This window comes from Peromyscus californicus, unplaced genomic scaffold, assembly GCF_007827085.1.
Source record: "Peromyscus californicus insignis strain IS unplaced genomic scaffold, ASM782708v3 Scaffold_7__1_contigs__length_154581171, whole genome shotgun sequence".
In the NCBI taxonomy this organism is placed as follows: domain Eukaryota; kingdom Metazoa; phylum Chordata; class Mammalia; order Rodentia; family Cricetidae; genus Peromyscus; species Peromyscus californicus.
The window spans coordinates 61,547,175-61,563,283 of record NW_026294595.1 but is presented as its reverse complement, the minus strand read 5'-3'; the positions used below and the strand labels follow the sequence as shown (position 1 = coordinate 61,563,283).

Sequence of the window (16,109 nt, the reverse complement as noted above, 5' to 3'; positions counted from 1 at the left end):
TGCTGATTGACAGATAACATATGCCCAATTCACTGATGAGCTGTTCCCTCGTCTGGAAAACACTGGTGTCCCTCCTGTAGACCTTCGGAAGGCGCCTTGAGGATGTTCTACTCAGGGCCAGCTTTCCTTATAATGTGTGGTGAATATCCACACTCTGTTAGTCCCCAGCCAGCCCTCTTTCTGATGAAACACTTAATCCATGAGACTCAGAAGGTAGAAGGCATAGGCCACCAAGCCAGGTGGGTGACCTTAGTTGAATTCTTAGGACCTACATAGTGGAAAGAGAAAACTGTCTCCCCAAAATTGATCCTTTACCTGCACTCCCAGGCCATAGTGTGCTCACCAGCCCCTACACAAACACACAAAATAAATAAAAATGTAACAAAAACTTAAAAAAAAAAAGCTATCCTCTCATGGAAAACGTAGTTGAACTCTGGAATTCATCTGTGAAGTTAATGGCAAACCATCTAGAAGCATGAAGTCCGGTTTCTGGGATGGAGTTTAGACCCTTCATTTTGAGACTCATCAGCGGAAAATAAAATGTTTAACACTTAAATCTGGGCACGCCTATAACAAGTGTGGCTGATCTCAACCACTCAACAGGGAATTTGGCTCCTTCTGTGTGCCCAGCCTTCCAGCCACAGTCCTGCCTTCCTTACTCCTTGGTGCCTGGGCCCTGAGGCATTTAGTTTTCTGCCGGTTGGCCTGGAAGGTAGCCTAAGACGGAGAACTGGCAAGCAGGCCTGAAACTGGGCAAACCTAACTTCCCCTGGCTTTGAGAGAGGCCAAGGACGTGGGAACGGCACATCTACAGCCATACGACTCGCAGAAGGAGCACACATCACACAGACCCTCCCCCATACACACACACAGTAGGCACATTTATTGGTAATCAGCAGCTACAAAGAAAAACTTGAGCACAAGATGGTGCCAGTCTCTGATATCCATCCACTCAGCAGAAGATCCAGGCAGAGAGGCCTCAGAACCAGCCTTAAGAGGGTCGGTCCACTCCAAATTGAAGGGTGAATTCCTCTGCCTTCTGCCTGAACATCTCCGGGTTCTGAGTCAGGAGGTCAGCAAGTTCCAACCGCACAGGCTCCTCTGGATTTGGTCTACTCACCAGCATGTTGAGGGCCTCCAAGACTGGAGAGAGAGGACAGAGAAGGGCATCGGGGCCAAGGAGAACCGTGGGAGGAGGTTAGGGCCATTCATCCCCAGATTCTCCCCAAGCCCCACAATCATTCCTCAGGGGACCCCACGAGGGTTCCACCACTTGGGATGGCTCCACAGCCAAAGCAGATGTCCCTCTCACTCTTCCTTCGTTTTATACAGGGTCTTGTCATGGAGCCCAGGCTGCCCTCACACCAGAGCTCCTCTGCCTCCTGTGTACCAGGATTACCAACACACCCCACCACATCTGACTGTAGGTCTACAGTTTTCAACAACTATTCGCCATGGCTTCAAAGAAGCTTCTCATGAGATAAGTGAGAGTCCTGGTCTTCACTCTCATCTTTTTTTCTTCCTTTTCATTATTCTTCTCTCATACAACATGTCCTGACCACAGCCTCCCTTCCCCACTCCTCCCAGTGCCCCTACACCATCTCCGCTCTCCCCCAGATCCACTCCTCCTCCCTTTCCCTTCAGAAAAGAGCAGGCCTCCCAGTGATATCAACTGGACACAGAATAACAAGATGCAGTAAGATTAGGCACAAATCCTCATATTAAGGCTGAACAAGGCAACCCGGTAAGAGGAAAAGGGTCAGAGACACCCCACGCCCACTGTTAGGAGGAGTCCCACATAAAACCCAAGTTTAACAGCTACAGCATGTATGCAGAGGACCTACCTAGCACAGACCCATGCAGGCTCCGTGATTGTCGCTTTTGTAGATCAGGCTGGTCTTGAACTCACAGAGATCCACCTGCCTCTGCCTCCCAAGTGCTGGGGTTAAAGGTGTGGGCCACCACCACCTGGCTGTTTCTGTTTTGTTTTTAAGATTTGTGTGTGTGTGTGTGTGTGTGTGTGTGTGTGTGTGTGTGTGTGCCCACATTTGTACAGATGATCTTGGAGGCAGAAGGGGGAGCTGGAACCCCTAGAGCTAGAGTTACAGGGAGTTGTGAGGGGCCTAATGTGGGTGCTGGGAACTGAACTGTTCTCAGCAAGAGCAGCAATCACTCCTAAATGATGAACCATTTCTCAAACACCCTGGTTTTCTGTTAGATTGGGATTTCAAAGAAACTTTTATTTGGGGTAAGGGGTTCTAAACTAAAGACTGAAAACGGTTCCCACCCCAGTGGCTTCCAATCTTCTCAACTGCTTTTGGGAACCTGGGGAGGTGGCATTCAACCCTCCTAGGCAGGTGCACAAATGTCTATGCCCTCATTGGTGAAGAGGGCATCCCAGGCCCCTAGGGCTCATCCAAGCCCCACTCCTTGTGTCTCCCCTGCCCTGGGGGTCCTTGTTCTCCTAAATCAAGAATCCTGAGCAGGCCAGACACAGGTTGGCACCCAGGTTGAGTTCACAGACTTCAGAGCTTTACTGGCCAACGTGGTCACTACTGCTTACATGTTATTTAAGTTTAAATTCATGGAAGTTCGATACAATTGAGAATTCAGTTCCAGTTTCTTTTTTTTTTTTGGTTTTTTCGAGACAGGGTTTCTCTGTGTAGCTTTGCGCCTTTCCTGGAACTCGCTTTGGAGACCAGGCTGGCCTCGAACTCACAGCGATCCACCTGGCTCTGCCTCCCGAGTGCTGGGATTAAAGGCGTGCGCCACCACCGCCCGGCTCAGTTCCAGTTTCTTTAACCACAGGGGACTATGGTATTAGTCACTGGAGACACAGCTGGCATTTCCAACACTACAGAAAGACCTGTTAATGCTCTAGAATCAGGTGTGTCCAACTTGGGGCTCAACACAAAATTATGAGCTTGCTTAAAACATGGTATTTATTTTTGCCCTTGTGGGGGTGGCTTGATAACACAGTTCTCAAGCATGAATTTTGCAGATGACAACTTCCTTTTACAATATCATTGTCTTAGGGTTTCTGTGGCTGTGATGAAAGACCGCGACCAAAAGCACCTTGGGGAGGAAAGGGCTTCTTTCAGCTTACAACTCTCAGGTCTCAGTCTGTCATTGTGGGAAGTCAGGATAGGAACCAAAGCAGAGGCCATAAACGAACACTGTCTATTGGCTTGCTCCTCACAGTTTGCTCAGCCTGATTTCTTTCTTTCTTTTTTTTTTTTTTAAGATTTATTTATTTATTATGTACACAGAAGAGGGCACCAGATCTCATTACAGATGGTTGTGAGCCACCATGTGGGTGCTGGGAATTGAACTCAGGACCTCTGGAAGAGCAGTCAGTGCTCTTAACCTCTGAGCCATCTCTCCAGCCCTCAGCCTGCTTTCTTATACAACTCAGAACCAGCTGCCCAGGGATGACACCACCCACAGTGGGCTGGGCCTTCTCACATCAATCTTTAATCATGAGAATGCTGGGCAGACTTACTTATAGGCCAATCTTATGGAGACGTCTTCTCATTTGAGAGTTCCCTTTCCCAAATGCTTCTAGCTTGTGTCAAGCTGCCATAAAAGTAACCACCACCCTACACCCGCTAGATCCAGCCAAGCTCTGCCCCTCAGCACCTGTAGGGCCTTATTCAACAGCTTCACCCTTCATAAGCTTCAGTGTCTCCATTTATTCAATCAGGCTAATGGTGACACCATCTCATAGGAAGAGATGATGGTCCTCTTACCCCAAGCCCTTCCCTCTGCAGGCAAGCTCGCTCTCTCTCGCTCTCTCTCTCTCTCTCTCTCTCTCTCTCTCTCTCTCTCACACACACACACACACACACACTCTCACACACACACACACACCATGGCAAAGTTTCTCAGTCACATCTGAAATAGTATACCAACCATCCAGTATCTAGGGAAGCATCTCTTCATTCAACAGGTTCACCTCAGACTCACATTTTTTTTTTTTTTTTTTTTTTTTTTGGTTTTTCGAGAGGGTTTCTCGGTGTAGCTTTGCGCCTTTCCTGGATCTCGCTCTGTAGACCAGGCTGGCCTCGAACTCACAAAGATCCGCCTCCCGAGTGCTGGGATTAAAGGCGTGCGCCACCACCGCCCGGCTCAGACTCACATTTTTATCACCTCTGATTTATTCATTTTTTAAAATGTATTTGGGCTGGAGAGATGGCTCAGCAGTTAAGAGCACTGGCTGCTCTTCCAAAAGTCCTGAGTTCAAGTCCTAACACCCACATGGTGATTCATAACGATCTTTAACTATAATCCCATGGGTGTGCATGCAGCACCCTTGAAGGACAAAAGAGGGCGCTGGATCACATGGAACTGGAATTACAGATCCCCTGAGTGCTGGAACTGAACCCAGGTCCTCTACGAAAGCAGCAAGTGCTCTTAATTTCAAAGTCATCTCTCCAGTGCCTATTTATTTATTTTTGACACAGGGTCTAATTTAGGCCAGGCAGACCTCAAATTTGCTATGTAATTGAGGATTAACTTTTAAAATTAATTTATTTGTGTGTACGTGATATGTGTGCATACTGACACAAGCATGCCACAGAACTCATGTAGAGGTCAGAGAACAACTTTTGTGAGGTGCAGGTTCGTTCCTTCCACTGTGGGATATGTGGATCAAACCCAGGTTTAGGTTTGCTCAGTGTGGTAATATGAATGTAATTGGCTCCCATAAACTCATAGAGAGTGCCACTATTAGGAGGTGTGGCCTTCTTGAGGTAGGTGTGGCCTTGTTGGAGGAAGTGTGTCATGTGGGGGTGGGCTTTGAGTTCTCCTATGCTCAAGCTATGTCTAGTTCAGTTCACTTCCTGTTGTCTTAGAGTCAAGATGTAGGACTCTCAGCTCCTTCTCCAGCACCACATCTGCCTGCATGCTGCTATATCCTACCATGATAATAGTGAACTAAACTTTGAACTGCAAGTCACCCAAATTCCTTGGTTGCTGTGGTCATGGGGTCTCTTCACAGCAATTGCTAACCCTAACTAAAACACCACTCAGCAAGCCCATTTGCCAGCTGAATCATCTTGCTCTTGTAGATGACCTTGGACTTCTGACCCTCCTGCTTCAACTTCCCAAGTACTGAGATCCCACGTGTGGGTCATCACACCCAGTTTATATGGTGTGGAGGACTGACCCTAGGACTTTATAAGACAAGCACTCAACTGAGTTACACCCTCTTCCCTAGCTCTTCTCTTTTAAGCCTTTAACACAAATTAAGCCCCAAACATCCCCATCCAATAGTCCCCTATCTACATCTGCCCATCTTCTGGGCAAGGCCAGTCCTACCTTGGCAGGTCTTGGTGTAAGGCTTCCAGTTCTCAGTGCTGATGAGGGGCAGGCACACCAACCCATCCTCGCTGATGTTGGGGTGATAGATCTTGGTGATGAATTTCAAAGTGGGAGGCTTAAGTGGATACTCTCTGGGGAAGTCAATTTGCAGATGGAAGGCCTTGAGGTGATAGGGAGGTTGGTCCTGGTCAAAGAGAAGAGACTGAGCTCTGTTCTGATGGTACAACTCCCCGCAAGATGGCTTTCCTCCAAGGGCTTTGATCTGGTTCCCTCCCTTCCTCATCCCAGGGTCCCAGGTGTTCTCTGGTCTACTCCCAGGAAGAGAGGAGCATCTGGCAACTGCCTTAGAAATTAGAGGAAGGATAGACCCTGGGTTTTATTCTGTTGTCATGAGTGAGACACCTCCCATCCCTGAACCTCAGTTTCCTCAACTGACAAATGGGACAGAAGCCCAGAAAATCACACAGACAGGCCCGGTTAAGCTCAATGGGTCACAACACAAAACAAGCAGACATGTGAGGAAGAGTTCTGTAGGGCAGAGGGAAGGCGGCATGAGAGCAACCAGTGTGTGTGTATAATAGATGTATGAAACTGTCAAAGAACAAATTTACTAGTTAAAAGTGGTTGTAGATGCTATGGAAAACCAGAAAGGAGGTCGCCAAAACTTCAAATATGATCCATCAATTCCACTTTGGGATCTATTCCTCAAAGAATTTTTTTAAGATGTATTTATTTTGTGTGTATGAATGCCTGCATGCATGTAAGTGTACCACAGGCTCATGGAAGTCAGAAGGTGTTAACACCCCTGGGACTGGAGTTACAGGCAGTTGCAAGGTGCCATGTGGGTGCTGGGAACTGAACTTGGGTCCCCTACAAGAGCAACCAGGGCTCGCAACTACTGAGCCATCTCTCCAGGGCTCCCCAAAGGATTTCCTTTGTTTTTCAAAGACAGGGTTTCTCTGTCCTGGAACTCACTCTGCAGACCAGGCTGGCCTCAAACTCACAGAGATCCGCCTGCCTCTGTCTCCCGAGTGCTGGGATTAAAGGTGTGCACCACCATAGCCTGAAGGAACTTTTTAATAAAATCACTGTATTACAATGAAGTCATAAATAAAAACATCACAGAGTTAAGTTAACATAGCCACACAAACCTTTGCCCAGTCCTAAACTCTATACATCTCAATGAACTTCTACACAGAACAGCCTTTCTGAAGCCACGCAACCTCCCTTAGGTTTTTGTGTTTTAATTTATTCTTCTCTCATACAATACATTCTGGCGGAAGCCTCCCCTCCCTCCACTCCTTCCAGTCTTGGTGGCCCTCCCTGCCCCCCTCCACATCTTCCCTCTCCCCCAGATCCAGCTGCTCCTGTTTCCCTTCAGAAAAGAGCAGGCCTCCCAGTGATATCAAAGGATTAGGGTTTTACACTTTCACTTTCAATTACATTTTTATGGACTTGTTCACCACACACAAAAAAGAAAAACCATGACAGAGCTGAAACTGAAAAAACAATCCGTTTTTTATTCTCTTTCACGACTTGTGTGTCCTTTTGTCTGCAGCATTCTGTCTGTCCTCATCACCTGATGTTACCCTTTCTTGGTCTCCTTTCTAAATGTCACGACGCTGTGCCCACCCTTACAGCTATTTGCATGTATACACTCTAGAGTAGGTTCTGTACATGAGAGAGAACATCCTAATTGTTTTTTTGAGTTTGAGTAATCCCACTTAATATTATACTTTCCAAGTCCATCCATTTGCCTGCAAATTTCATGGTTACGTTTTCCTACTCAGCTGAATAATGACATTATTATAAGACAAATGAATAAAACAAGACACATATGGACAAAGACACATTGTTTATCCTTAAAAGGGAACGACAGCCTAATACATGCTACAACTTGGATGAACCTTGAAGACATCACAGTAAATGAAATAAGCTAGACCAAAAAAAAAAAAAAAAACCCAAAAAACAAAACAAACAAACAAACAAAAACCTGACAGCTACTGTATAGATGGCATTCATGTCAATACCTAGAATGGTCAAATCCTAGAAATATAAAACAGGAAAGTGTTTATCAGGTGCTGGAGGGATGGAGAGAGATTATCAAATAAAGGCAGAATTTGAAACGCAGGTTGAAAAGCTCTAGAATGGAGGGGGATGATGACTACATAATGTACTTAATGCCACTGAACTCTTTAAACACGGTAAATGTTATTACTTTACAATGATACATATACACAAACAAAATAAACCTTTAAAAAAAAAAAACTAGACATAAAGCTCCATGCCTATAATCCGAATGTTTGGAAGGTGAAGTGGGAGGCTGTTGCCTGGGCTACAGAGTGGGTTCAAGTCATCCTGAACTACACAGCAAAACTCTGTCACAAAACAAAATACAACAAAACCCAGGGACTGGAGTAAAGAAGGGTTTGGCAATGGCCAAAAGCTAGTACAAGAAGAATTCAGATCAAGTGAGCTGAAGAGTCTCCTGGGCACCTACCCTGGGCCACTCGTGACTAGGAATGGCCCCACATTAGCCTGTAGAGTGGAGTGCAGGCAACATGAAGACCCTGAAGCTACAGGGTCAGTTTTGTCTCTTTCACCCACGAGCAGTGTCTCTTAGATGAGTGGCTGGACCTCTCTGGGTTTCCCTAACAGTAGATGTCTTCGTAGGGCTTAGCTGAGGATGAAATAAGTTAGTTTATGTCAAAGGCCTAGAACAGGGTATGGCAGCACACATACATGCACCAGTTATTATTGGTAAGCATGAAAGCCACGTCTCTCAACGTAAGGAAACTGTAGTTCAGTGTGTACATGCAATGTCCAGGTCACAGTGACTGTGCTAAAATGGGAATTCAGGATTTGACTCCACAACCCACATATGACCACCACTCTGTGCTCCCTGAAGAAGTTCCAGGGGCTGGAGATGTGGCTCAGTTGGCAGAGCATTTACCCAGCATGGACAAAGCCCTGGGACCAGTTCCTGGCACCACATAACACAGGGTGTGACGGTGTACACCTGCCATCCCAGTGCGTGGGTGGCAGATAAGACGTTCAAGGCCATTCTCGGCTATCTAGGGAGTTTGAGGCTAGCCGTGGACACACGAGACCCTGTAAAGAAGAGGAAAGGGGAGGGGAGCGGAGACCAGAATGATCCCAGCACAGAGCTCAGGATGCTTCACGCTGGTGCCAAAGCTCCAAATCCTTCCAGAAGTTCCATTATTGAATACACAGGGCTAAGAGAGCTAGAACTACAGCAGTGGTTGGGCAGAGTCAAGTACTGTGTTTTGTTTTGTTCTGTTCTGAGTGCTGGAATGGACACCGAGGCCGCACACGTGCTAGGCTCGTCCACTGTTACTGAGCCCTGTCTGTAGCCCAGAGTCAAGGTTCTGACTGAGTACCTGTCTCTAACACACACAGAATGGAAACTGGGCTTGGCTGTGTTGAAATGAGACAGGGAGCAACCCCTGGGCAGATAGAGAAAATATCCAGCTCATGGTCTTGATAAACAGAAAAGCCTGGGTCTGTGAGGCAGAGACAAGAGTGACTGACGTAGGACCCTCAGGGCAGAACCGGGTGTCTTTGCATCCTGTCTGGAGACTTCTTCTTGCTGAGCTCCAAGGTCTTAACAAAGGATGAACATGCAGACAGCTGAGGCCCGAGGCCTTCTCCTGCTCTGCCTCATGCTGCTGTGTGACTCTGAGCTTCTCTAGGACTCGCTCTCTCATCCGTAAAGAAGGTGGACCAGATGAAGGAGTTCACACTGCATCCCATGTTGGTGGAAAGACTGTTACTGCTTTCCAAATTCTGGGTTAAATAAAATTTTTGATTGAAACCGTCCATGCACTGGTTAGGACGGAAGACTCTGGAGCTGGAAATGTAGCTCAGTGGCAAAGTACATGCTTTGCTCATGTGCCTTGGGTTCAAATCTTAGCACCGCAAGCAAAAAAAAAAAGAGAGAGAAAAATAGGAAAGTCCAAGGCAGGAGGACTGCCAGCCTGAGCTACAGAGTAAGGACCTGTCTCTAATGAAGGAAGAAAAAACAGAAAAGGAAGGGACTGAGGGAATAGCTCAGTCAGGAAAGTGTTTGCATTGCAAACATAAGGACCTGACTTGGGTCCCCCAAATCCCTGTATGGGGGAAAAAAAGAAAAGCTGGACATAGTGTCACACCCTTGTAATCCTGGTGCTGGGAAGTGTAAGCAGGCAGATCCCTGGGGACTGGCTGCTTGGCCTACCTACCCTACTTAGAAAGTCCCAGGCTAAAGTCCAGAAAAAAAAGAAGTGGACAGCATTTAAACTGACCTCTTGCTTCCACAGGTTCGCAAAGGCAAGCATGGAGGAAAAGGGACAGAATTTAGGGGGGTGGGGGGATGAAATTGAATTCTGGAGCCAGACGAGCCCCTGCCCTGCCCCCTTATTCTGTGTAACAGTGGGCACATTCCTCGACTGCCTAGCTTTCCACATCCTCATCTGTAACAGGAAGATGTCCTTCCTTAAGGTGGGTGAGGCTTCTTAGTGTAACCTCATGCCGTGTTCTTCAGACAGTGATCCATCTGCTGCGATTCTCTACACAGCTTTCCAAGGCCAGCGCAGCTGTGACCCGCTTTCACTGAAGGGACAGGTGGGCTGCGTGGATGAACATGTAAATTGAGACTAAGTCTTTCTGGGGCTAGAGGTCTGCTTATCTCCAAAGCCTCTTTGCTTCTCCTTCTCTGCAGGCCAGCTACTCTCTTCATCACAGCTCCCTAGAGTCTAACAAATGTCCTCCAGCCTCCTGATTGGCTGGAGAGGTGTTGGCACATCTGCCTGAGGACTCACCCATAGAGATCCTGTGACTTCACAGTCTCTCTCAAACATGCCCTGTCCTAATTTTTCCTGTGACTGCCCTCTTCCTTCTGACCTGCCCCTCCTCCTCACCGTCATCATCCCAAAACTGGTCTCCTGGAAGACATAACCAGGACCCATTTAGTATCTTTTCCCCAACACTTGTGGCCCAGCATCTGGACAGCTTCAACCCGGGGGCTGAAGGACCTTGACAGGGCTCAGATGTTGGCCTAGCTCAAGCCTTCCTCCATTTTCCTGTACTACAGATTAGTGGGAAGGGAAGGCGAGACCATCGCACAGTAAGTACAGATTCTAAATAATTAGACCATCAGTTTTCTCCAAGAGCTTTGCTTAGCAAAGGGCTGTGTCTTTTGTTTTTGTTTGTTTGTTTGTTTTTCTTCTTCTTCTTCTAGGTGTTATTTCTCAAGTTGAATCATGACCCTATATCAAAAAACCAAGGAGGTCTCATTTTGTCAGAAACAATATTAACTAAGCCTGGTAGCACATGTTTTTAACTCCAGCACTCAGGAGGCAGTGCTCTGAGTTCAAGACCACCTTGGTCTACATAGCAAGCTCCAGACCAAGCTACATAGGGAGATCGTATCTCAAAATGTGTGTGTGTGTGTGTGTGTGTGTGTGTGTGTGTGTGTGTGTGTGTTAAACTACCTTGTTTTGGGAGACAGGGCTTCCCACTGGCCTGAAAATCACCAAGTAAGCTAGGCTGCCTGGTCAGTGAGTTCCAGGGACCTGTCTCTGCCTCCCCAGCTCCGGGATTACAAGCTCCTGCCATCATGCTTGACTGTTTACATGGGCTCTGAGGGCCGAACTCAGATCCTCATGTTCACCAACTGGGCCTCCCCTGATTTTGGTACTGTTTGTCTGCTGAACCTTCCTTCTTTGGTGGGCTTGGTAGCTACCAGTTTGAAGGAGAGGTGTCCTCTTAAGTCCAAAGTTTCTGTTGGTGTATTCGTTAGTCTGACTGGACTTAGAAGCAATTGGTCTAGAGACAGAACTTTTAACATACACCACAACCTCCAGGAAGAGATCCCAGGTCAAAGGAAGTTCTCACCTAGGCCTAACCCTCCCATCTAGCGTAAGTCACCCCCTACCCCAAGAGTTCCCATGGATACTCACAGGCAGCAGGAGCATGTGCCATACAAGCACGTTGGCATCATCGCTAGACAGGTCCCGCAGGTATGGTGGAAGCTTCTCCAAAAGATCCTCCAACTCCTGTAAGGGGTCACATGGGGACCGTGGGCCAAGTGTTCATAACCTCAGCCCTGAACCCACAGCCCTGCAGCAAGCCCAAACAGGATATTGTAAGAATAGAAAGCAAAAGGTCAGAGCCTTTTGTGAAATATTTGTTTACACTATGTGAAGCTGTGTCACTGTGATTGGTTTAATAAAGAGCTGACTGGCCAATAGCTAGGCGGGAGAGAATAGGCGGGAATTCCCAACAGATTTAGGCGTTAAGAGATGCCAATGAGACAGTGAAGAAGTTGGCATACAATACAGAGGAGAGGTAACTGAACATAGATTAATAAAAACAGGTTAATTTAAGTTATAAGAGATAGTTGGGAACCAGGCGGTGGTGGCGCATGCCTTTAACCCCAGCACCCGGGAGACAGAGTCAGGCAGATCTCTGTGCGTTTGAGGCCAGCCTGGTCTACAGAGTGAGTTCTAGGACAGCCAGGGCTGTTACACAGAGAAATCTTGTCTCAAAAAACCAAAAGAGAGAGAGAGAGAGAGAGAGAGAGAGAGAGAGAGAGAGAGAGAGAGAGAGAGAGAGTGCTAAGTCTCCATGCCATTAGTTGGGGAAAAGCCTAAACTAAGGCCAACCTCTTATAACTAATAGTAAGTCTCTATGACGTTATTTTTGAACTGGTGGCCCAAAGGAAAGTCCGACTACAGGAGCCCTCACTTAGGGAGCACTTAGCTGGTGTGAGACACAGTACCGAGTGATGAATGAATTACCTGATTTCATTCTCACCCCAGGTCTGCAGGCCCCAGCATAAGAATAAGCTGATCACTTCTCTCAAATACTGAGAAATTGGGAGTAAGTTCTCCTAGGAGCCTTTCTTTCTGAAAGCAAGGTACTTAACTCTGTCTTCTTGCCCTCTTTCTGGAAAGTCACTGGGTCCAATTTCCTCTTGGTGTCTTCAGTAATACCTGCTGAGTTTCCAGTACAATGTGCACTGGCGGAACCAACGGCAAGGACATCACCCACCCACCCCTCCACCATGCCACACCGCCCTTAGAGTAAAGGACTGCCCCCAGTGAGGAACTCTACACACCACACATGGGAACCAGGGGATAAGGAGTAACCAGGCTTCTTAGAAATATGGCCCAATCACTTGGGCACCCCTTCTTCATTCTCGCAAGAGCAGTTTACTGAGCATCCTCTGCTGACCCCTGACTAAGACAGGGTGCAGCCCTCAAGAATGTCTTCGGAGCAATGGAGGAAACGCAGATTTGAGGATATGAATGCTGTGAATGGACACATAATCAGGGAGGAGGGAAGAAGGGGAGCAGGAATGCTTCACAGAGGTCGCACGCTGTGAGGTGGGCCTTTAAGAGTAGATGGGAGCCTGCCAGGTAGAAAAGCAGAACGCCAAGGCTGAGGGCCCAGACAGGACAAGTGTATGCAGGTGCCCCATGGAATACTAACGTTATCACAGAAAAAGGGCTTCACAGCTAAGTACATTTGGGCAAGTTGAGCTAAACAGGTTCATCACTGCAGAACAGCCCAAAGGTTGTGGGTTTGGTTTGGTTATTGCAGTACTGGGGATGAAACTAAGTGCCTTGAACATACCAGGTGGTACCCTGCCGGGACCACATCCCCACATGCCCGGAGTCCCCGTATACCACAGTGCATCTGACCAAGGGACCTTGCCCCTGGGACTCCAGAGCTTCTCATTTTGGAAGGGGGGCGGCACTGAAAAACATTCACGCAACAAGCAGCTCAGTCCTCTGGGACAATGACTAGATGCAAACTCGTGTTTCTCATCCAGGGATGCGTGTACCCCCTAGGGTACATTTGTCAATCTCCAGAAACATTTTCCACTGTCACAAATGGGGTGAGTGCTACTACAGTTCAGCAGGTAAAGTCCAGAGATACTGATGAAACATCTTACAAAGAACTATCCGGTCCCAAGCGCCAACAGAGACAAAGTTGAGAAGTGCTTGTGTAAACACACGCAGAGAGAAAGTTTCCCTAACCCAAGGGGTTGGGTGTGGGGTCCTTCACTGCTGTAGACTGTCTGTACTTCCTCTCCCAAACACATGGACTTCCCACATGTTCTTCTGTCTCTCAGCCTCTCCTCCATGTCTAGCCACACCAACAAATTGCCTCCTGCGTCTTCCACTTAGAACCGTGACCGCTCACTTGCCTGTGCCACCTGACGACAACCATCCTCTTGGCAAGAACAAAGGTTTAGGAAAGAACACAGACCTTGAACGAGCATGTTCTGGGCTAGAGATGCAGCTCAGCTGGTAGAGTGTTCGCTTGGCATGCACGAAGCCCTGGGTTCGATTCCCAAAACTTCAAAAAGCTTGATGAAGTGGCACACATCTCTGATCCCAGGACTTAAGAGATGGAGGCAGAAGAATCAAGAAATTAGAGGTTGGACTGGTGAGGTAGCTCAGCAGCTAGGTGCACCTGTTGCTCTCTAACCGAGAGGACCTGGGTTCAATTCCCAGCACCCACATGGTGGCTAACAACCATCTCTGTAACAACCAGTTACAGGGGATCCGATATTCTCTTTTGCCTCTGCGAGCACCCGGCATACAGGTGGTTCACAGATGCACACGCAGGTAGAACACCCATGCACATAAAATAAAAGTAATAATTTAAAAAAGAAATTAAAGATCATTGTCAGCTACATATCAAGTTTGAGGCCAACCCGGACTGCATAAAACCCTATCTCAAAACAACAACAACAACAAAAAAAAAAATCCAAGGGGAATTTTCTCTCTTACCACTGGGAATACTTGGATTTTATGTGCTTTCGTGAATTCTGCCATGACTTTCCCATAATTGCTGAAATCTAAGCTAGGACACACAGCTCCTCCCAAAGTCTGCTAGTAAGTCACCTGACTTGGAGGAACTGAAACTGAAGACACAAAGGCCCTTAATAGCCCTGTTGTGATAGAGTCTCGTCAGTCTAGAGTCAAATTCTGCCCCATCACTCCTGCTGAATATCTGAACAGCACGGTCAGCCAGGTCACTCTCTCTGATATCTCAATTTCCTCCTCTGCGAAATGGGAAGACACAATTACCTCACAGAGTTGCTATACAAATTAGATAAAATAAACTGCCTGGCACTCAGGATTCTGGAGCAATACAAGCCTGTCATCTCTTAGCAAGAGGTAGCGAGGACCCTCTGCCCTATTTTGCACCAGCCTCCAAATTTTAGTTCTGGGATGGGTCTGCTCTGGCCTTCTCCATCTTAAAGAATTTTCCCTTATGGAGCCGAGGACAGCAGCCATCCCTTCTCTCTCCTGAAGCAGCCTTTCCCTAAATTCTGCAGACTGGAGGGGCCTTTGGGGAAAACTTCAAAGCCTGGGGTACCAGCCCCAGCCCACCAGCGTTTCTCCTCTACAATCCCCAATCGTGGCTCCATTCTGCCCTCTAGACATTCCTAAGGAAACTGACCCCTTTCCATTCTTCCAGATAGTATTCAGTGTCCCAGATAGAAATGAGCGCTCAAAGGGGATAAGATTTTTGTTCCTTTTCTGCCCCCTGCCGCCTGGCACTGGGCTAGTACGAAATAGGCATTTAGCATCTGTAGCAGACTGCATGCAAACCTACTCAGGGCATAAATTGGTACTTCTCATCCAGGGACTCTTCTGTATACTTTCATTCCAGGGACTGCCCATTCCCGCCCTACTGCCCATCAGCATCTCTAGCTTCTAAGGCCTCAGTTAAGAAAGGTATCAAATTATGGGTCCATCCGGTAGGTGGCGCAACAGAACCCTTCCCGTGCCTGAGATACGCCCCACTTATTTCCAGCAGAATTGAAACTGAAACCAGTTTGGGGACGCTAGTTCATTCTCACCCCCGCACCCCCCCCCACACACCCCCACACACACCCCAGTACAATTGGAAAAGTGGTGACTACTCTGTCTTGTGTGTCCCCATCCCGGCCCACAAACTCCAGCCCTACAAACAAACACACCCCCACACCCCCACGCCCCCACACACCCACACCCACACACCCACCCCCACAAACACACATATCCCGGCCCACAAACTCCAGCCCTACACACACACACACACACACACACACACACACACACACACACACACACACACACACACCCCGACCGCCTCCTCCCACTCCTTCACTGGGAGAGGGTGAGGATGCCTGGGTTTCAGCCCACCCTGGTACCCCTAATAAACAAAAGCTCAGAGGTCAGCTGGGGGAAACGAAGGGACTAGAGCATGGGGGTGGGGAGCACCAGAAAGGGGTCGTCTGACACGCGCTTACCTTAGCCACTCGCTTGCTGGCTGTCATCTCGGGTCGGAGTGTGTGGCACCTGCAGACTCCCTCAGGTCCCGGCTTTCTGAACCACAGCTCCGGAGCCCCACCCACGCCCCGCTCCACCCACGCGGACTCCAGCTGCAAAGACCTGCTCCCCCCACCCCATCAGTGGATACCTGGAGGGCGCCAGTCATCGAGTGCCCCAGGAACTCAGCTCTTTGCAGATCAGAGACTAAGTCCGCGGAGCGCAGTGCTCTGCTTGGTTCCTGAGTCCCCCGGGGGACGTCGCTCAGGAGCCGGAATGGGGTCCATCCCTAGACTTCATCATCCCCTCCACGCTGAGAATACACTCGCCCGAAGTACAGACGATATACTCGCTGTGCAAACCTTAACTCTGCTTCAGGGCTCTCTGCGACCTCCGCAATGTGTTAGCCGGCCTAACCCCTACCTCTAGAAAGATTCTCAGAGCCCTGAGGCA

At 48.2% G+C, this 16,109-nt stretch overlaps 1 protein-coding gene across 1 annotated transcript; it reads right to left on the bottom strand.

Annotated features, from left to right (window-relative positions):
* Nucleotides 1–855: 855 nt before the first annotated feature.
* On the bottom strand, nt 856–15,739 carry Ube2l6 (ubiquitin conjugating enzyme E2 L6). The gene is made up of 4 exons (XM_052725560.1): nt 15,638–15,739; nt 11,283–11,378; nt 5,320–5,506; nt 856–1,143 (listed from the first exon to the last, which is right to left on the bottom strand). Exons 1-4 carry the CDS (start codon nt 15,662–15,664, stop codon nt 992–994), a joined length of 462 nt encoding a protein of 153 aa, XP_052581520.1. The 5' UTR covers nt 15,665–15,739; the 3' UTR covers nt 856–991.
* Nucleotides 15,740–16,109: the final 370 nt, after the last annotated feature.